Genomic DNA, 21,641 nt, shown 5'->3' with positions numbered 1-21,641 from the left:
ATACTTCCTAATAAAAAGGGAAAGCTTCTTTGTTTAAATGGCAATTTTTTTTAAATCTGTTACTAGCTCTGCCAAATTTGATCAGATCCTGTTGGAATTTGCGTTTCTGGATCTGGATGAATATCCATACATCCAGCCAGCCATATTCTACCCTACATATTCTATATTAGTCTGTGCAGGGTCGTTGGTCTACCTTTTTAGCTGAAATAAGATGGAATAGGCTTCAGGTGCCCTGGACCTGGACTGGTCGCCAGTCAGTCATAGGGCCCATAAAGAGACAAAGACTATTCACTCTCAAGTTCACACCATCACTGAACCAAACACTGCCTGCACCAAATGCAGGTGAAAGTGAATGTACCACTACACCATCAGTGACTGGATGAAATATACCAAACGTTAATATATTAATATCTTGGATTGTAGCCAATCACATATTTATGTTGCAGCAGGGTTGTAGTACTTGAGTCTGAGTCTAGTCTCAACATGTTTTTTGTTGTCTCGGACTTGACTCAGACTCCTATGTATTTGACTTGTCTTGGACTTGGACCTTTGTGATGCAGACTTGACTTGGACTCTGATCTTGTGAAGTTGGAATTCACTTGGACTTAATTTGGACTCAGACTTTGTGGACTTAAATTTGACTTAGACTCAGACCCTTGTGCCTCGGACTTGACTTGGACTAGGATCTTGTGAACTTGGACTTGACTTGGACTCAGACCCTTGTGACTCAGACTTGACTTGGATTCGGATCTTTGTGACTCAGACTTCACTTAGGCTCGGCCCTTTTGACTCAAACTTGACTTGGAGTCGATAAAGGTGAACTTGACTACCCCTGTTTTGCAGGTGACAAATATTTAAACTGTATGTGTGCTTCACATTCATCCCGCATGTTCCTGTGTCTTCATGTGTGTCCATTTCAGAGACGCTAAGGTGTTCCAGTGTTACCTGTCCCGCTCTCCAGGTGTCATCGTGCCCAAAAGGCTCAGTTTTGACCAAGAGTTACACGCCTCCTGCTGGTTGCTGCCCCTCTATCCCACCCCAGTGCACCTGTGACTTCGGGGCCTGCCGCCAGCCCAACTGCCCAAGTGGACAGCGTGCTGTGCCGCTCAGCAAGGCCAGCGGTCAGCCTGGAGACTGCTGCGATGTGTTTGAGTGCCAGAAAGGTGATTCCACAAACACAAACTGTTCTGACTGCTCTCCTACTGGGGGTTGTGGTTCTGGCATAGGAGGTGAGGGATTCATCTCCTTCTTGGAGGCAATTATTCACTTACGCTCCTTATCCCTCCTGTTGGCCAAAAGGACACACATTTCCTGGTTACAGATAGAGGTTTATCCCCCCCCCCCCCCCAAATCAAGTTAACCGTTATCAATAGATAAAAACTTACAGTATCTGTGATGACGAGTGACATCAAAGACTGGAAGGAAAGCTGTGGCAACCATGGTGATCATGACGATAGACTGGTACACATGTTTAATCCCACACCTATTGTCCAATAACTGATTGGAAAGCTTAGATTTTAGACTAATGACATGAGAGCCAAAACTTGAGCCAATGAATTCTTAAAATTATTCAGCAAGGTAAACACAGCAGCAAGAAATTGATCTTGAAGCATGTGGAGAATAAATAAAAATCCTGCAACATAACTCTTATGATGCAAGTCTCTAAACTAAAAGTGCTGTAATCAGTCTTCTAGCCACCTAAATCGAACTGACAAAGATGAATGAGTCAAGCAATTCCCTGTGTAGACCATTAACATTTTTCATATAATGCTCATCCAGGAAATACAATGAGTGTCTTGGATAACTTCCTCAGAGACTTTCATGCTGTTTGTGCAGCTTAACCCCCCCCCCCCCCCCCCCCTTTTTTTTGTTTTTTTGTGTGAAAGCCTTGTAGCGGCCCAGCATCAAAACACTGCTGGAAAATGAACTGAAGTTCCAAATCCTGCTTCATGTTTCAGGCCCCATGACAACTCAGTGAGGCTGGGAGGGGACCTGTGCGAGTTCTCTGTTTACTCTGCAATCTCAACAAATATTCACTGTTTTACCAACAGAACAAATTCTCATTCTGGCCCTTCCACATGTATAAATGGATGCCATGTCCTGGAATTAATGGACTTAACAAGCCCACTGACCAGAAAAGTGCTTAGGCTATGAATTTGTTCAACAGAAGTGCAATGTCAAAGGGTTTCTGTCTGGTCACACGTCCAGAGGGAAAAGGTTCAACAGTTCATTGATGGGAATGCTTTTTATGTGCTCCATTCTGCCAGTCGGGAGGGTAATCGAGTCCGGCAGGCTGGCGGGGGCTGAATGGCAGCCGTGGGGGCCAAGGGATCAGTGTTTTGATAACAAGTGTCTGCTGCTTTTTGGGTGTAAGGCTTGATGCCTTTTGTGCACCCTCTACTGTCTGTTAGCCATGCATGCCTGAGCTTCATGACGCAAAGTTCAATAGACGGGGACATTGACAAGGACAGGCACCAAGACTTGCCGTCGCAATAATAGCCTGTTTTTTTCCCCTCTCTTGTTGCCTTTACGACAACCTCAGTGAACCCAGGAATCCTGTGTCGTATAACTCAAAACGATAAGAGGTTTTACTGTAAAAGGTCTACAAAAGGTCCTGACAAGAAACCTCTTAGGACCAAAGATATGCCAGAGACTAGAATTACACACAACATGCTCTCATTGTCACATTGTATCCACTATTGGAATGACTCACATGTTTCCATTGCCCACTTGGCTCTGACTTTGTCCCACTTGGCTGTGGGTTGGTCGCGGGTCTGCGGGCTGCAGTGGCACCATGTTCCACCTGTTTTTAGAGTCGTGCCATTGTTGGCTGTGCGTGATTAGAGAGAAAAGAGCAAAGCGGGCGGCGTACAGAAGTTACTAATGATTCTGTTTGTTTGTGGTAGGCCTGCTGAGGATTGTCAATTACGTTGGCACGTCTTGACGTTCTGGACAACACTTGTTTTCCGAAACTTTGCGTCAGTGTTGAGCAAGAAGGATGAGCTCAGCACACTAATTGCTCCCATGGAGCTCAGCTTGAGTCTGCTACAAACATGCACAACCGTGAGCTTAGCATGATGACATTATTGTACTTCATCTTGGGGATTCGAGCTATGACTGCCAAGGTTAAAACTCATGTTGTTTCCAACAAACTGTCAGCTTGTTAAATATGGTGACATTAAAACAGCTTGACAACTCACCAACGATTTAAAAAGAGGATCGTAGGATCTCTGTCGACCAATCAACAGCAGTGTGGCTTGCGCCGCCATTTAGGTGGTTGGTATCTAAATATAGGGTGCCAAAATTTGATGGGGGGTACTGGTCAGTTATTAAGCCTATGATTCATATGTGAATGCTTAGTTTTCCGAACATGGTGTAACAAAGAAGAAATGTTATATTGTAGAAGAGAGGTTTGATTGACTTCACCTGCCACAAGCCCACTTTCTGCCAAAACCTCAGAACCACTTCTGTTTTCTTTTGCGCTGTACAGCAAGCGGCTGACACGCTTTCAATGCTTGACAGATCCCGATGAAAGTTCTCCCCATCGCCTTGACTTCATTGTTTAACACACACCACACCAACCCACATGGTTAACCTCAGCCATCAGAATGTCCCTCAGTGCCAGTTGGTTTCATGAATGCCAACAGAGGACAATCATGAAAATGGCTTTTTACCAAGACAAACTCCAGTACTGCCTGCTTGTCGGCTTAGGGCTTTTTTAAGCTTAATTACATTTTTCATGTTTTTCTCTTTAGTCTCCCCTAAGTGTGTGCACAACGGGAAGGAGTTCGCCGATGGCGAAGTGTACCGCATGGACCCGTGCTGGCTGTGCCAGTGTCGGGGAGGAATCTCCTTCTGCTCCAAGGCAGAGTGCGCTGAGATCGACTGTGAGAACTTTTACATTCCTGATGGCGAGTGCTGTCCTGTCTGCATAGGTAGGTTTTTATAGAGAATACAGAAAAAATGAAAATTATAACCTTCTAGATGAACTTATATTTTGAAAGAGGTATCAAACGCTGACTTTAGATTAATTACCCTAGAAAGAGTACAGTAGTAGTCATTTTGATCAATTACTCTATATGTCAGGGTTCACCAATTCCGGTCCTCGAGGATACTAAAGATCAGGATCGTTATCAGGCATGCTGATGAGTTGATTATACGAATCAGGTGTGATAGTGGGCGGAAACATCTAAAACCTGCAGGACTCTGGACCTCGAGGACTGGAGTTGGTGAACCCTGCTATATGTCATCCAGAATGTCTCTCAGCACAGTGCTGGCTTCCACCAAAGCCAAACAATCCTAAACAAATTTGTCAGCTCAGTAGGTGTGCTCTGTTGGTTCGAACAATTTGGTCACTGCTTCACTTCACCCCAATGCAAGCGGACTGTAAACTAAAAACAGTTGGGTCAAAAATAACCCAAATTGGGTGAAAATGGAGCAAATTTTTTTGAGTTGTTTAGATGAAATGTTGGGGCACATTAAATTAATAATCCACAAAGCAACCCAATTGTTGGGGTTCTTTTGTGGGTTATTCATTTCACCCAACTTTTTGTATTAACTGAATAACCCAATTGAATTGGGTCAAAAATGGCCCGACCCAGCTTTTTGAGTTATTTAAATTTGTCTATGTTCATTTGTTGAGTTGTTTTGTGGGTTATTCATTAGACCCAACATTTTTGTATTAACTGAATAACCTAATTGAATTGGGTCAAAAAATGGCCCTATCCAGCTTTTTGAGTTATTTAAATTTGTCTATGTTAATTTGTTGAGTTGTTTTGTGGGTTATTCATTAGACCCAATTTTTGGGGTTAACTGAGTTACCCGATTGAATTGGGTCAAAATGAATCGACCCAACTTTTTCATTTTTTTCAAGCCTAAAAGATGGGTCAAATTGAATGAATAACCTACAAAGCAACTGTTTTTTGGGGGGTTGTTTTGTGAGTTATTCATTTGACACAACTTTTGGGGTCAAATTAATAACCCAAAAAGTTGCGTTGGTCCCCTTTTGACTTAATTTGGGTTATTTTTGACCTGTTGCTTATTACTGCAACTAAACCAATCCAGACACAAAGCAATACATGACACATTTGCAGGCAAAAGTGACACTATCAGCACATTCAAATGATTGAAATCAATCAACTTTAATGGACATCATGCACATAGCACTACAAAAATGACAGCGTCAAACTCTTCAAAGTTCACTTTCTGAATGCTTGAATTACTTAAAGCTGCTAGAATGACTTATTAGCGTTACAATGGCCACATTTATGCAATTAACGGCCAAGCAATCAATGGATCCGAATCTGGTTTAATGAACTATTCACAGTTTCACTGTACAGGTCCAAGTTTACTTGGATTTGCACGTCTTAATCTTGGATACACCAAACTATATAGAGCAAATGCTATTCATAACAAATTTGATGATTTGAAGAGTCACTTTTTACCAAACCGGATGTTGCAAACGGTAGCTTGGGCATACAGTAGTAGTGCGACTTGTGTAAAAATGGGGCGTGAGAGAGCTTAACGATTGTAACCTTTTTGTGGTGCCAAAAAGTTGCATAACAAAAGCAAAGACTTAATTTATCATATGAAATAAACGTGCCAAATGCAATGCATTACCTCAGACTTAGAGTGGAAAGGTCAAACTGTCACAAAACGTCCTGATTGGACTATAGCTCTTACCTTCTCTTTGCTTTGTAGTCAAATTATGACTGACCTTCGCCATCCCAGCTTTCAGCAACAGCCGACCATTTATGACTATTACCCCCACCGAGTTGAAACGATGATGAAACGGTCTCATTCCAAGCCCTCATTCAAGTTAAATCCATTCATAAGTCAGGAACCTAAGTCATCCAAATCCAACAGCGTCTTCTTCATAGCTCTTGGTGTCTGGCCAGTTTCCTTTTCTTATTAGCTCCCCCTTAGAGTATCATATTCCCGGCTCCTACTTACAGTAGGGGCACACAACATACATTTCAACTCACTCCGAGGTCGCCAAAGCAAACGACCACATAAATCGGAATGAGTTTTTTATATTTTCTTTGCTCCCCTGCTCAACGTTTCTCCCCTTCCCCAGATGTGGAGTTACTGTCAGTGGACAGCACAAAGGCCAGTTGCTGGGTGAACAACAAGCTGCGAGCCCATGAGGAGCAGTGGAAAGAGGACGACTGCACCTTCTGCCAGTGTGTGGACGGCGAGCCGCACTGCACGGCCATGGCCTGCAAGCAGAGCTGCCAGAATCCCGTCAAGATACCCGGAGAGTGTTGCCCCTTCTGTGAAGGTATACGGACGGAGCAGTGCGGTTTTTATCTGGCTCCTGTGAGCCTTTAGTTTTGCTCCAGAGGCAATGCCGCTGTGGGCTCATTAAAATGGAGGCCACGGAGCATTCTTCAAGCCGCGGGGTTCTTTGTGTCCCTTTTATTACTCTTGCCCGCCAAAACGAGACCCACCTGTTTATGAGGCACATTGTAGTGCTCTCTAAAAACAGGAGGGCTGCATAATTGAAGTGGATCCCCCTTTTTTTGTGTGTGAGCGTAATTAGTTACAGCTCATTGCTCCGTTCCTCCTACTTGAGCGTGGCAGGGGATGTTTGACAGGACTTCACAGCACTGGATGTATGTTTTTGTCTCTTTGCTCTCATCTCAACCCCCGAGGTACCTCTCACTGTGTGCCCCTCAAGTGTAATTGCTCTATATTTATCTGTATTTTTTTTCTCTCTTGAAAATAATAGTAGTCTGAATAGGCAATGATTAAAGTTGGTACTGAAAAAATGCGCTACAGGCTATGGCAGCACTAATACTCATACAAAAATAAACCAATTTGGGTCAAAAAGGGACCGACCCAGAACCCAAATATTAGGGTTGTTTTGTGGGTTATTCATTTAACCCAAAAAGTAGGTTCAACACAAACATTTTGTTATTGTTGTTTTGTACCCTAAATAAACAAACAAACAAACAAACAAACAAGGTTGGATTGTTTTGGGGAAAAAAAGGGTTCTATATGACATGAAACAACCCCCCAAAACTGGGTTGTTTTGTACAAAAAAAATAATGTAAAAATAAATAAAATAATAAAAAATTAAATAACAATAAAATTAAAAAATAAATAATTAAACCGCCCCAAAAATTAGTTATTTTGTACAACAAAATTAAAATTTAATTATTTTTACAAAACACCCAAAAATATACAATAATAATAATATTAAAACATAAATAAATAACCGCCCCAAAAATGGGTTGTTTTGTAAAACAACAACAAAATTAAAATTATTTTTACAAAACAACACAAACAAATGTACAAAACAAACACAAATATGGGTTTTTGCTGCACAAAATAGCACCCCAAAAAACCGTACAAAACAAACTTGGGAAAAAATGGCTTGTATAACCCACAAAATGACCCCATCAAAATAGGATTGTTTTGTACAAACGTTGCAGGTTATACATTTAACCAACTTTTTAGATTAAATGAATAACCCAAAAAAGTTGGTTCGGTCCCTTTTGGACCCAATTTGGATTATTACTATTATTAGCAAACCTAATTGTTTCGTTTTCAAATATGTTTGCTGTCTTCTGCCATCCATCTCAATTTTCTTTCTCCAGAACCTTCCTATGAAACAGTCAGCCCCATGCTGTGTCCTCCTCTGGAAAACTGCACCCTTTCTGCGAACGACTGCCCTTATGGCTTCTATCAAGACAGCAATGGATGTCTGCTCTGCCAGTGTCTCAATAGTAAGTTTGCTTTTACTTGCTTATGTTGGATGGAATTAGTTGAAGTATCATGGAATTTCTCAAACATGCCGATTTATGTAATAACAGATTAAGGGAGTGACCGTAAGATTAAGTGGCCTTTTGGGGCATGAAATTGTTAACATGTGAAAACAGGCATTAAAAGAGACATGAGACACGGCTTTTTTCTTTCTTTTTTTTTACAATTTCAAACCATTTCCATGTGTTACAGTACGTACAGTAAGTCTTTAGATTCTTCAATTTCGTTATTGTATTTGTATGCAATATAGTGCCGTTTTTCTTTATTAAAACACATGACAAGTTTCAATTTAATTTCAATTGTCAAAACAGATTTAGTCAAGTAAGTTGGACTACATTCTGATACAGAACCAATTTAAACTCTTAAGTGAAGTTACCACTATACAGAGATTTTTGCAGATGAATTGGGATCGCTTGACAACATTGTCAAAACCTATTTTTCCACTAGATTCTTGTCATACAGATGCATATTTACACTCCAGACAATATGAGAAAATACAATTGTGTCCATGGCGACGAGCCATGTCCCAAGAATGTAGTCTGCATAGTAACTGCTGATGGATGACCTGTGCCTGTAATCAGCTGACCTCCCTCTCAACACTTTCAGATGACTCCTGCCCCGACTTGGGAAAATATTGTTCCCTGCAATGCCCCATGGGATACGAGAGGGACGACTTTGGCTGCGAGGTGTGCGAATGCAGCATCCCCGTGCCCAGGTGCCGACCTTTGACCTGTGCCAAGACCTGCCCTTTTGGATTTGTGTGAGTACACGCAATACAGCACACATCCACGCCAGCTCAACTCATTTGTCATATTTGTTTTTGGTAAGGATGGGCGAGTAGTGATACCATGTATCAGCCTTATTTGAAGGTATTGGTACCTGTGGAGGCTGCCGATACCAGCCACCGATACTTAAGGCAAAAATAAAAAAGCTGTTCTATGTAACAATTTGCCCAAAAATATTATAATATAATTAATAAAACAGCCTTTTTATTTGACCATCTATGACTCAAACAGCTTCACATCTTCTAATTAACAGATTAACACCTTTCAGACTGGATTCGGGTTCAAATTTTCCACCCCCTGTCTGCGGATGTGACGTCATGCATACATTGTGTACGTGAAGGAGGGCGTGTGCACTTTCATTTTTCGGCCACGCGTGGCAATAGAGATTGAAGATTATATTTCCTGCGTTGAGCAGCTTTAATTGAAATTCTGTGTTAAATTACATTTTATATATCAAAAGCACTACAAAGTACTTTGTATCGGTGATCAGTGGTATTCAAACTATACACGTTTACAGTAGTGTTGTGGGATTATTGTATTATCAAACGACAGATGCTAATAAATATGAGCTCATGAATTCTTTGCCCGTATTCCGGCGAAATACGGCCTTTTTAGCAACGTATCGTGCTACATCTCGTGCTATAGTGCTAGTACAGTGTGACGCATCTTGGTGAACAAAGCACTTCATTCAAGCGGGGAAACGTGAGGTTCGAGCAGTCTTACCAGGGGTTAAGGTCTCACAAGTGCATCAACATTTAGCTATTTCGCCCCCCACACGCCCACCCACCCGCAAACCACAGCTTATGTGTAAACTGCTGAAGTTAAAAGAGGAATTCTTATCTTAGTAGAGAATGCCAGTGTAAGTCTATTTCTGCATTGGTTTGCGTTGCAACTAAAAGCATCGACCGTGTTGGTCAATGCATGTTTCTAAATCTGTGTATGTGGAAGCGATTCACTGTGAGATCCTTCTTGGCCTCGCAGTCCATCAAATATCTGGAAGCTGTTTCACTTCCTTGACAATAGCCCTCTTTTTACAAACTGTCAACCTGTCGTAACAGCGCAATCAATAACACGCCAGGATAAAAGCGTCCTATTGTGTAATGTAAACGCATTGGGATTGTTTTTGTATCCCAAACACGCCCATGCACGCCCCGTGGTCAAAGGAGGGCCTGATTCATATCGGCACGTGGTGCCAGAGAGGTGAAAGGACGAGTTGGAATAACAGCAGCGGTTAGTTCCCATCGTTCATAAGCAGCTGTTAAGGTTTGGTCCATCATCCCTCGTCTGCGTGTGGATTGACACAAAGCCATATAAGATATTTGTAATCGCTTTCTGTACTGTATTTACTATACACATCGGCAAGGCATTATGCTTTTATAATAATTGAATTGGTTGCCTCTCTATAAGTTTCTTCAGGAATAACTTTCTGCAAATATTTTATCATGGGTCTGTTTTGTCTCAATGTACAGAAGAACAACAGTTATGCAGTCCCTGATGTTGGACCAGATAGCTCTCTGTTCTAATTCATCCTAAATGTGTTTGATAGGGTTGAGGTCAGGGTTTTGTGTGAGGTCTTTCACAGCAAGAGACTGTCAAGTTGCAGAATGTTAACAGTAAATCCGACCAGTCTAATATTATTTTTAGCCAAATGATGTTCCCGTGAGAGTGAATGGTTGTCTATATCAGGGTTGTAATAGTTTGCGATTTATCATTATAGTGTAGATAGTGTGCATTGTAGTCGCTTTTTATTTGTTTATATTTGAGTGGGTTTGTTAGTTCTTTAAAATTAGTTTTTATTTGTATTTGTAATTGTTCATTTTAGTTTAGATTTAAAGGGGAAGTTAACGTTAAAGATTTCTTGACAATAATATGTTATATGTGGCCTCACTGGTCCAAACATGACATTCTGATTAATATTACATTTGTGGAATATGAGTTATGATACCGGTACTCAACGGCTTTTGACCTCTCTCTTTTTTTATTTGTTAAATTGTATTTATTCATTTAATTGGGTGGTAGCAAATGTTCATCATTGTTTATTTAATAGTAAAATGTTTTTAAAAATCTATTTAACAATTACCTTTCAATATATAAAACTTGACAAATAAAATCAAATCATTCAAATGAGCCAGAAAGGAATAGTAAAAACAAAGGTTTAACATTTTACAATTACTGAAGTATAATTAATCAACATAAGTTAATATTGCAAAAAACAAAGTGTAAGTTCTGTGCAATGAACAACATTCCAGCATGATTGCATTCAGTGGGGGAAGACCGCCGCCGACACCCCCCTCCCGTGCGCTGATTGTGCGGGGACATTGCCAGCTTTCCACCCGGGGTGGAGGCTTTCATACTTCATAAACTACAGTATATTTGTTTGGCTTGGCGGCGCGCTTGTTTCCAAACCCGGAAATGTTTACGGCCCGGCCAGGACCAGGTTGGATGGACGCAGCGGGGCACCCGCCAGCACCCGCTCACCGCCTGACGTTACCGCTAGCCGGGCTCCGACCACGCCACACCAGTACGCTGGTGCACGTAAAATGTTGTGTTCAAGTGCGCCATGGAAAATCGCCAACTCTTCCACTCCCGCACGTGCTTCAGAACATGACATTGTGATGCTCTGAAGTACCGACCCAAATCGGTCCATACCACAAAAAGTACCGTCTTTGGTACCCATCCCTACCTCAGAGGGCGGCCATTTTGTCACTTGGTGTCGACTGAAAATGACATTGCAGGTGCTCAGGCAATGACCATTCACAGCTCAGCTGTATTCTGAAGCTGAGCTGTGATTGGTTGTTACCTGAGCAACTGTGATGTCATTTTCAGTCGACAGCAAGAGGCAAAATGGCCGCCTTCTGATATTGATAAAAACATATTGTTGTCAAGAGTTTTTAATTGTGGTTTACTCCGTGAGTAGTAGAAACTCAACAGAAAGGACGATCTTGCTTCCCTTCCCTTATTTGCCAAGTTTCCAACTTCTAAAGTGCATTTGTGGCTTAAATTACCTTTTAAGAAGTACTCCACACATATTACTAAAAGCTACTTTGATAGTCATAATTATGCTGAGGATATTTTTGCTCCACGTGCTCAATTCACAAGAAAGATGACATTTTACTGCTTCTCCATACAATACGAATCCAATTGCCTTCTCGTGGGTTGCTTCTCAGCGTTCTTCAGGTTAAACTGAAAGCATCTGAATTGGATTTAGAATGCGTCTTAGGCTCGTATGATGTGCAAACCGCAAGGACCTCTCATGTTGGTCTTTTTGTTTGGCCTCCTTCAAAGGCAGCCAATACAGAGATGAGGAAAAGCGGGTCCAGATGTCGATTATACCAGTCAAACCTCGGCATCTGGTCTTCACCGTGTGCCACACACAACATTCAAACTTTTACACGTGTTGATGTTTTATGGCCTGGTACGTGAATATGTTCTACGTGTGTGTCATCCCACAGTCGCAACAAGCACGGCTGTGAGATGTGTCGCTGTGTCAAGTGCCTCCCGTTCACCTGCGACAAGCACTGCAGCGACGGCTACAGGCAGAACAAGAAGGGCTGCTCCATCTGCATGTGTCAAGGTAGCTCGCACTCAAAAAACCGCACACAAACTGTGTTCAAAGCACTTTGATATTAATAATTGGACGGTTTGGCAGAGCTTTGTGGTCTCTCTTAGCGGTTTAAGCAATAAAGTGTCAAATTGCTCGGTAGGAGAGCTTGATAATTACATATATTAAATCTAGTGTGTTATTGCCCCATTGTGTAAATGTTCACATGCCGGCAATGCTTAGTCATGGCCTTGTTTAAATTAACACTTCAACTGCAATCATCTCAACTACTGTAAATTCCTGTGGTTGGTATAAGAGTGTTGCATTCAGCAAAATGAGTTGAGAAGGCAGCCCAGTTTTGGTGACGCCAATGGTCTGAACACAGGCTTTTCATTTATGTTCCAAGATAATAAATACGCAGTCAAATTGTTAGCACTTCTTGTTCACGCGCACACTTCAACCACTGTAAGTCAGTATAAGAGTAAATGGATGCACGCATGGAGCAAATCTACGTGTGAGTTTGTTCTACAAAGCTGCACTTTTGATTTCCTGTGACCTCTGGCTGCTCCTCTGCGGAGACTTAAATGTTTGCCTTTTTGGGGTTTTGGTTGGTATTTGGCTTTATCCAGTAGCTGTGGGTGCAAGTCTAATTAGATTCCTGAAACCTCCAAGTTAAAATCTAGATGACTGATTTATACTCCTATTTTACTGTAAGTGTTTAGTTTTTTTTTTTAGCTGTGTTATAAATATTTCAACCTCAAGATATGCTTTACAAATAGAACGACTCACAGACCTTTACTGTAAACAAACTGATGCTAACCTGAAGAGCTGGGGGCGTCTTTATGTGGTTTGTCAAAATATTCAGTGTTGGTAAATTATTTATAGAAATATTTTTTCCCAAAAGAAATATGGAAATGAATGAGAGGGCACATCTCAGTTAGTGCTTGAACTGGGAAATGCTTTTTATATTTCAGTTTGGCTCTCTTTGTGTAGCCAAGAAGCCCTGAAAGCTACTCTGGGTTAAATGCATTCTACTGATGGTTTTGGGAGTTGAGTCTTATTTTGACAAAAAGCAAGGAAGATGTATCAGGATTATCATACACCACGAGGCAATATGTCTGCTGTATTTTAGATCTCAACATAATTTTCAATTAATTAATGTATTAATTGCTTTGTCGACCAACCTTTATGGTATTTGTAATCATATACAGTAGGGGTAAATAGGTCCTCGGGTAATTTGAGTACCTCAATAAAAACAAAAAATAAATTCTCAAGGATTTTTTTTTTTTATGCCTCTGGGAGGTGTCAAAATGTGTGCTTTAATTTTGAGTTAATTTAAAGGGTTTTTTTTTACGTGCAATTAACTAATTTGCTCCCAAAAACGTATAAATATGTTCTAATAGAAATGTTCTTCATGTTAAAGATTAGATCTTAATATGAAAATAAATATGCACTGAGCTGTCACCAATGTCTTATAAATGCAATTATGCCATCTAGTGGCAGCAAAATGACTTGCACAAATCAATATCACACTTGTTTTTTTAACAGTACAGTACATCATCTTAAATTAAACTCATTATTATGAAATTAGTGTATCAATGACTAAGATGCAGCCATATTTATATTAGTTTAACATTTTTCCACTTTTATGTTAATAAGACAATCAAAACTAAATTAAAATTAATGTACATTATATTGTACGTTTAGAACGGATATAAAATGTTTGATTTATCCTGAGTTAACTATTGAAGTCACATGATAAATTACGATTAAACATTTCAATCGCCTGATACCCCTAAATTTTTTTATTTTTCATCAATTTGTATCAGTTTTAAGAGTTTTCAGTAGGATATCTAAATATTTCAATAGTGCATCCCTAATATACAGTATCTCACGTTATGGTTGTCTACACCAGGCCATACGTTTGTTTCTAGTTCTTTGCCAGTGGTTCAATTAATCCCTTCTCTTCTAACCATAAATGGCCGCTTTTAATGTTTCCTTATCCAGAGAATGCCCATTCCCCCAGCACCACCGCCCCCATCCCAGTTCCCAGCATTTGCTTTACTGCTAACGGCAACCGATACGAGGAAGGCGATAGCTGGCACGACGGCTGCCGCGACTGCTACTGTCATTCCGGAAGGGAGATGTGTGTGCTCATATCCTGTCCTGTGCCCAGCTGCTCTCATCCAGTCATGAAGCCTGACCAGTGTTGTCCTACGTGTGAGGGTATGACACTAAATTACCTCATCTAGATACCCGTTTTCTTTACAGCTTGTCGAGATGGAGTACATTTGTTGCATAAAGAATTGAGCCTTTACAGAGATGATGTTGGTTCATTTTGATTAGTAGTTACAACATAGTTAACAATAGTTAAGTAGTTCTCTTTGGACCCATTATCCCTTTCCGTAAAACCTGTTTGAAGATGCTCATGGAGAAGTTAATTGCTTAACTGTTTTGGCAATAAATAACACATTTAGACCCCACTTTTGCATGCCAAAGACATCTCGCTAACGCTTTGCGTCAAAACACAACCTTACCAGTGCTATAGGCTATTACGTTGTGGGTCTCTGGATACGCAACGTGCCTGACTGTGACATCGTTTCTCTCCTGTTGTAACACTTTAGACGAGTCGGGTAGCGGCCTGCCGGAGGGGATAGACATGGTGGTGTGCAGAGCCCCTGGGGGGGAGTTCTACGTGGAGGGGGAGACCTGGGACCTAGACGAGTGTACACGTTGCACCTGCAGACAGGGACGCGTCCTGTGCGACACTGAAGTTTGTCCCCCGGCCCTGTGCCCGACACCGACCAAGAACAAGGACACCTGTTGTCATGCGTGCCTCGGTAAGTTGTTAAAAGACTTGAGGAAAGCAGTGTTTCCCAACTAAAACTAGCTGGGTTTACATAGCGATCCTTTTCACCCTGCAGGAGTGTCTGTTGTCATCTATCTCTTTTCCAAATGATCCCGCCAGATCTGCGCTGCTCCTAAAGCAGTCAACATCCCGCATATAAACTGACACAAAACCACACGGATCTTTATTTACAGCTCAAGTCGCATTCAATTAGCGACAAGATGTGGCAATTGCTTTCAAGCATAAGGCCTACAAATCAGCAATGCATGACTGCGCCTGTAAGCTTCTCCTTGAGAATGTCGGCCCCGTCTTATCGCTGCATCTGCCTTCGCAAAAGCAGATTGCGAGAGGCCTGGCCTTTGATATATACGTGGGCCCGGTCACCAGGAATGTGAGAATAATACACATGCCGCTGACAGGGCCCTATGATGGATGTCGACGCTGGGCAGGCTAGAGCCAAGCCTCGGGTCAGGAGAAGACTCTTGGTCCCTCAAGAGAGTTGGATGAGATATGCAGATGAGGCCTCAGACTGAATTAACATCTGCCTGCTAGAATCCCGTGTTTATACTCCACATTTGGGAAGCATCTTGAATCAACAACTCGTCTCGGCTTCTCACGCTCCTTAATTAATGATCCGCAGTTAGCTTTGCAGCGAGACGAACTAGCTAGATTAGGAAAAAGGAGGCATGCAGTTTTTTAAACATCTAAAAATGACCTGGTCCATTTGCCCATTTTAGAAAATTCTGTAAAAAAAAAAACAAGTTTGCCCACCCCTGTTGTTTTTTCATGTTACCGCTGCAATCTGGACGAATGAATCACCAAAAGCGATTTCTCTTATTTGAATGGCGTTTCCATGCATCCACAGAGGAGACGCAGAGTCCGCTACTGCCGGTGAACACCAGCCAGCAGGAGTACTGCATCACCAACGATGGAGACGTGCTGCTGGCAGGGGACTCCTGGAAGACCAACGCTTGCACCAGCTGCATCTGCAACAACGGCACCATTCAGTGTTTCTCACAGCGCTGTCCGCCCGCCAACTGCAGGGTGCCCGTCTTGCGCAAGGGCCAGTGCTGCCCGTACTGTCTCGGTGAGTTTTGCTTTACACCCACAAAAGGACACTTTTTAGGTAGTTTTTTCGTCCTATTAAAATCTTTAGCCAATTTAACACCACCATCACGTCATAGTTATAAAAAAAACTATAATGCAGTACAATAACATGACATGAAGTAACATACATCATCATAATCACTTGACATGCTGATTGATAAATGTATAAATGTGTGCATATCGCTTAACACTAACTTGGTTTGCTCTGACTAACCAATCATTGGACGGAAAAGTGCTAACGTTATTGTAGGCTAGCTGTCTGGCACTCTGAGATTAAATGAAATCTGATGGGTTAGAGAAATGGTCCCATTGCTAATATATCTAGGCTAGCTAGCTAGCTCTCTAAGAAGAAATTAAATCTGATTGGTTAAATAAATAGTCCCATTGCTAATATGTGTATGCCAGCTAGCTAGGCCCTATAATTGCTAATGCTAAATGCTATCTTTGTTGACCGTTCAACAGCACTAAACAAGACAATGCGCTCACCATTATCCAACATTTTTTGCTGTGTCCCAACAGCTATTGGAAGCTGGCTGTGCGGTTTACCTCGTGCCAGTCACGCATTGCAACAATGAAAATATACCGCTAGAAAGTTAATCTTGCGTTGTCTGACTGGCAAGTGCTGACCGCAGTGGATAATAGGACTACATTTCCCATAATTCTTGGATGCAAAAACAGGAAGTAGTTCGAGTTGTGGTCAACGCCTTCTTCTACCGAATAGATGTCAATAAGAACGCAACACAAATAAATTTTGGAAGTAAATAGGAAGGAATTTAACAGTGAAATTCCCTTTTAATGGGTTTATTGTATGAATCGCTATGACAACGCGGCAAAAATAGGGCTATGGGAAGGGACCTGCGCAATATCGGGACAAAATAATAAGGTTGGCAAAAACCGGCAGGAAGCGGGACCCAAGGCTGAAAACGTAACTGTCTCAGTTATTTGCGAGCTAGCTGGTCCTTAGAGTTGAAACGAAATATGATTGGTTAAAAAAAAGGGCCATATAGCTAATATATTTCAAGTTACATCGGCACTACTAATTCTGAAAGCTGTGGGCAAATTCGATTGACATGACAGCACATAGAGACTGAAATATGATTGGACGTTTAAAAAAACTAAACAATAAAATCGTCTACATACTGGAAGCAATGCAGCCAAGAGAAACGCTACAAAATGAAGAGAATAGGCTGTTGGGAATAAAGAAATGCAATTTCATGGAAGAAATATAAAAATTTAGGTTGTAAATGTCAGTCATTGATTCTGAACCACCACTGCTAAAAGTAGCTTGTACAAGACTTCCACACATAAAAATCATAATAGAGGTATTAGGAGAACAAGGCACAGCCTGTTGATGGGGGAAGTTATAATTTATAACGGTACCTGCCAAAAAGAAGGAGTGACTGAGGGAAAGCCTGTTTCAAAATGCGTGTGTATACGTGTTAGTTCGTTAGAGCCAGCCATTCTGGCGCTGCATATGCAAACACCATCTATCGCAGCAGCATTCCATGTGACATACACACAGTCAATTCAAAAACATTCCTCAAGCATCCGCACATTCACACGTGTTTCCTGCCCCCGGCTCAATCGGACCGCAACGCTCGCTCTGTGGCAGCGCAGGAAGCTCCGCGTCAGCTTTTCCTACAGGGGAAAACCTCGGCATAGGATCGCATTGTTCGGCCTGATATGCCGTTTGAGCGCCCTTTGTTTTTATTATTTGGCTTTCGCACAAGCCGCAGTGAGAACAGTTCCTAGCTATTCACGGAAACACAGGGGACTCGATACAATAACATGCTTGTGCGTCTGTTGGGTTTTGCATTACAACAGCCGCTTTGAAAATAAAACCTTTATTTCTGTCTGGGAAGAAATGACGACATCTGCGCCAGTGCTGTTGTCCACCGTGGCCCCAAAAACAAGGGTCACCACGAGTGTGCGGCGGGCTGATGGGAACGCTGTTGTCACAGAAACACCCGTTGTTGCAGACACAGGTAACGATGCAGCACCTAATCCACACCTGCTTTAATCTCTTAAAGGGGAAGTTGACCTTAAAAAAAATTATTTGCCACAATATGTTGTAAGCGCTAGTCTTCCAATTAATATTGCGTTTGTGGAATATGAATTAAGCAGCAAAACCATCTCATGGGGCGGCCATTTTGCCATGACCAAAAAATGACATCACAGTTGTTGGGGATCAGGTAACAGGTAAACAGGCTCACCTGTTTTCTGGATTTGGTCATGTGACATTCACAAGCTGAGCCCTGATTTGGTCATTACCTGAGCTCTGAGTAACTTTGATGTCATTTCCAGACAGCAAGTGGCAAAATGGCCGCCCCCTGAGATGGATAAAAACGGCCGAATGCTGCGCCTTTATTCATATTCCACAAATGCAATATTAATCGGAATGTCGAGTTTAAACAATTGGGGAAGCACAGACTACCTTAGCATAATTGGCACATTTTTCTTTGTTGATGGCTACTGACATTGGGTTGCTTGTCTTTGAATCCGTCTCACAGATGAGCCAATATTGGGTAAAAATTACCCCAACCAAACAGAGATGGCCCTCATCTACCAGTCAGCGGCCTGGATCTTGGCAGGTCTCCTCCTGGCTATCATCATCTTCCTCGTTGTTGCTTTGCTCATCAACAAGAAGAAGAAGTGGGTGCAGATGTCCTGCTATAGCGCTCCAAAGAAAGTAAGTTTATAATAAATAAATAAATAAATAATAAGAAGAAAGAAGTTTGTATTAATAATAATAAAAAAAAGAAATATAATAATTAATACAATAAATAATAATAACAATAATGAAGAAAGTAAGTTTGTAATAATAATTTAAAAAATATATATTTAAAATAAATAAAAATAATAATAAAAATAAAGTAAGTTTGTTGACTTTTATAGCATCAGTATGATATCACTGTGGCTCATTTTCACTTTGCCCTCTTTCCTTCCAGACTGTGATCCTGAAGCATGTGAACAAGAACCAGGTGGTGTACATGGAGCCCTCCAAGGAGAACAAGTTTCAGAACGTGAAAAACGACTGCGGGATCCATTTCTCCCCCGAGACGAGTTCTCCCTGTGCGGACAAGATGACCATCCCCAGAGCCAAGCTGGCAAACAACTGGACGGCGCGCTAACATCAGCCAACAGCAGATCGGAGCTGTCCGCCACCTCATGCTCTCACGTCATGCTGTAATCCATAGTGATTTGCGCATCCACACACACACACACACACACACACTATGGACGACGCCTGCTAAACGCGATTCACTCTGGGACTGGGAAACAAGAGGGACACCCTCACGTTGGATAAAGCAACAATTTAACGTGACCTTGTGTGTTTGAACTGATGTGAGGTGCTGGGAGGACACACACTTGCTCTGCTTTACTGCACAATCACTGAGGCTTCTCAGTCAACCATTGTTACTCTATCACCTTTTTTGCCTCCTTTCGGACTAGAAGGGGAGGAAAAAAGTTTCCGGATGTGGGGGTCAATCTTAGAGGTTTACAGCAGTGTTCATGGATGTTGTCAGTACAATTAGCAGAGAGGCCAAAAAAAAAACTGGTAATCCACCAAATTGTAACAGCCCAGCAGGCTTTATAGACAGCCTGCGCTCGAATGTGTGGTTTCTGTTTAGTTTGTGTATATTGCAGCAGTACTGTATTCCTATTCATGTTGTTCTAGGCTCACTCTTATTTTTGTTGATATCTTTTTAGGGCCAAATTTACGCTGGTCGAAACATTCCCACCACCGCGTGCACAAATCTTATAAAACGATTGCCAAGAATTCCCTCTGGAATCTTCCGTGCAAAACAGAATCTAACCGTTTTTCCATATAACTTAAGATGAACCTAGCAGGCTGGTTTTCACATTTCATCCTATCTGGAAGCTGAATCGGAGTGATGTCCATCTCGGAAGAATGTAAGAAGCGGAAAAGGAGATAAAATGGTGCAGTTTAGAATGGTTTTAGCTCAACTTTTAAGGAATGCCGCTTCAGAACTGCACATTGTGTGTGAATGTTGCCAATGATTCCTTATAAAGCATTGATGCTGCAGTCTTAAAGGAGAAGTCAACCCCAGAATTGTATTTACAATATGTTCTACGCAGCCCCACTAGCCTAAATACACTATTCTGATCAATGCGTTTGTGCAATATGGGGAAAAAAATAAAATAAAAATCCACCCGTTTTCATCCATTTCAGGTAGTGGCCATTTTGCCATCGACTGTCAACTGAAAGTGGGTGGGTTTCCATTCACCTATTTTTTCCCCTTGTATTTTCAAGAATTGCGAAAATAAACCTGAATGGAAATAATAGAAATTCTAAAGAAGGCAAAAATTTGCAAACGTTTTTTTTGTTTTTTGTTTGTTTTATAGCATATCGATAGGCCTCATGGCGCCGTCTCCTCTAAATATTTGCAAAATTAGCATGTTTGTTGTGCTCATTTTCACTAAATTCGCTTAAATAATTTGAAACATTTGGATGGAAACCCCATTGAGATCACAATTGCCCAGGTAACGAGCAATCATGACTCAGCTTCAGAAAACAGGTGACCTGTGATTGGTTCTTACAGCATGAAGCAAAATGGCCGCCTCCTAAAATGCATGAAGCAAAATGGCCGCCTCCTAAAATGGGAGAATTTTTATATTCCACAAAGTCAATATTAATTGGAATGCCATGTTATTGTAAATATTTTTGGGTTGACTTCCCTTTTAAAGGTTTGTTTGCAAACTGTTTAAATTGAACTGCTTAACAAGCCCTCAAAAACAAAATGGTAATCACTCTAAAAATTCTATCTGCAACTTTAAGATGTATGGCGGAATATAAGGGCCACAAAAAAGTTTACAAGGCAAAACAATTATCTTTAATGTACAGTATTTTTGCAAAATTTTTAATCAGAAAAAAATATTGTGTTAGTTTCAAAACTCTTCAGTGTGGCCCTTACTCTCGTAAAAAACTGTCAGTAATTGCACATAAATGCATCAGTGCGTATCATGTATTTAAAAAAAAAAAGTAGCATTTTCCTTTTTTTTTTATGCCACTGCAGGATTCTTGGAGGGATAAACACGCTAATCAGGGATTTGATGTGCGCATTAAGCCACTCCAGTAAACACACATTGTTCATGCTGGAGGCCATCAGCTCAGAGTAGAATTCCATTTTTCAATCACCACTCCAACCTACGACTCCATAACAAAGATGATTGTGATGCCAAAATTGGTAGATTGGTTTATATTGGTGTGTTTTAGAGACTCTGAATTGTTTGACTCATGAGCATGAGCTTTAAAATGAAGTGTGGAAAAAAATCCCTGTTCTTTGTTCTACTTTGTGTAAAAAGTTAGTTTAAACTAGTTGAGCAGAAGAGTACCCTATTTATTTTTTCACATAGCTTTATTTATTAATACTATAGTTTGACTTTTTTTTTGGAGGATGATGAACTTTGGTAGCCAAAGCTGCTGTACATTTTAGAGCATTTACACCTTTCTGCTTTATTCAGCATCGCCTTATTTATTTCTCTGTTCCAAGCCCTGTAAATAAGTGAAACTGTAACATTTACTCATTTTTGAGAAATAAACGTGTGAAACAAAGTGGTCTATCCTGAA

General features: G+C 41.2%; 1 protein-coding gene across 1 annotated transcript in view; it reads left to right on the top strand.

The window, feature by feature from the left end:
* Positions 1–21,626, top strand: part of LOC147163021 (cysteine-rich motor neuron 1 protein) — a 34,833-nt gene extending 13,207 nt beyond the window's left edge. Inside the window, exons 4-15 of the mRNA XM_086094430.1 lie at positions 921–1,163; positions 3,756–3,935; positions 6,077–6,280; positions 7,602–7,730; positions 8,374–8,527; positions 12,005–12,126; positions 14,101–14,319; positions 14,718–14,933; positions 15,807–16,028; positions 17,911–18,033; positions 18,559–18,737; positions 18,997–21,626. Coding sequence (XP_085950556.1) covers positions 921–1,163; positions 3,756–3,935; positions 6,077–6,280; positions 7,602–7,730; positions 8,374–8,527; positions 12,005–12,126; positions 14,101–14,319; positions 14,718–14,933; positions 15,807–16,028; positions 17,911–18,033; positions 18,559–18,737; positions 18,997–19,179 — 2,174 coding nt within the window. The 3' untranslated portion in view covers positions 19,180–21,626. The remainder of the gene's footprint in view (positions 1–920; positions 1,164–3,755; positions 3,936–6,076; positions 6,281–7,601; positions 7,731–8,373; positions 8,528–12,004; positions 12,127–14,100; positions 14,320–14,717; positions 14,934–15,806; positions 16,029–17,910; positions 18,034–18,558; positions 18,738–18,996) is intronic.
* The last annotated feature ends 15 nt before the right edge of the window (positions 21,627–21,641 follow it).

This window comes from Leptonotus elevatus, chromosome 14 (assembly GCF_054856555.1).
Source record: "Leptonotus elevatus isolate MCC_2025b chromosome 14, RoL_Lele_1.0, whole genome shotgun sequence".
Lineage (NCBI taxonomy): Eukaryota > Metazoa > Chordata > Actinopteri > Syngnathiformes > Syngnathidae > Leptonotus > Leptonotus elevatus.
This window is presented reverse-complemented; position numbering and strand designations above follow the sequence as displayed.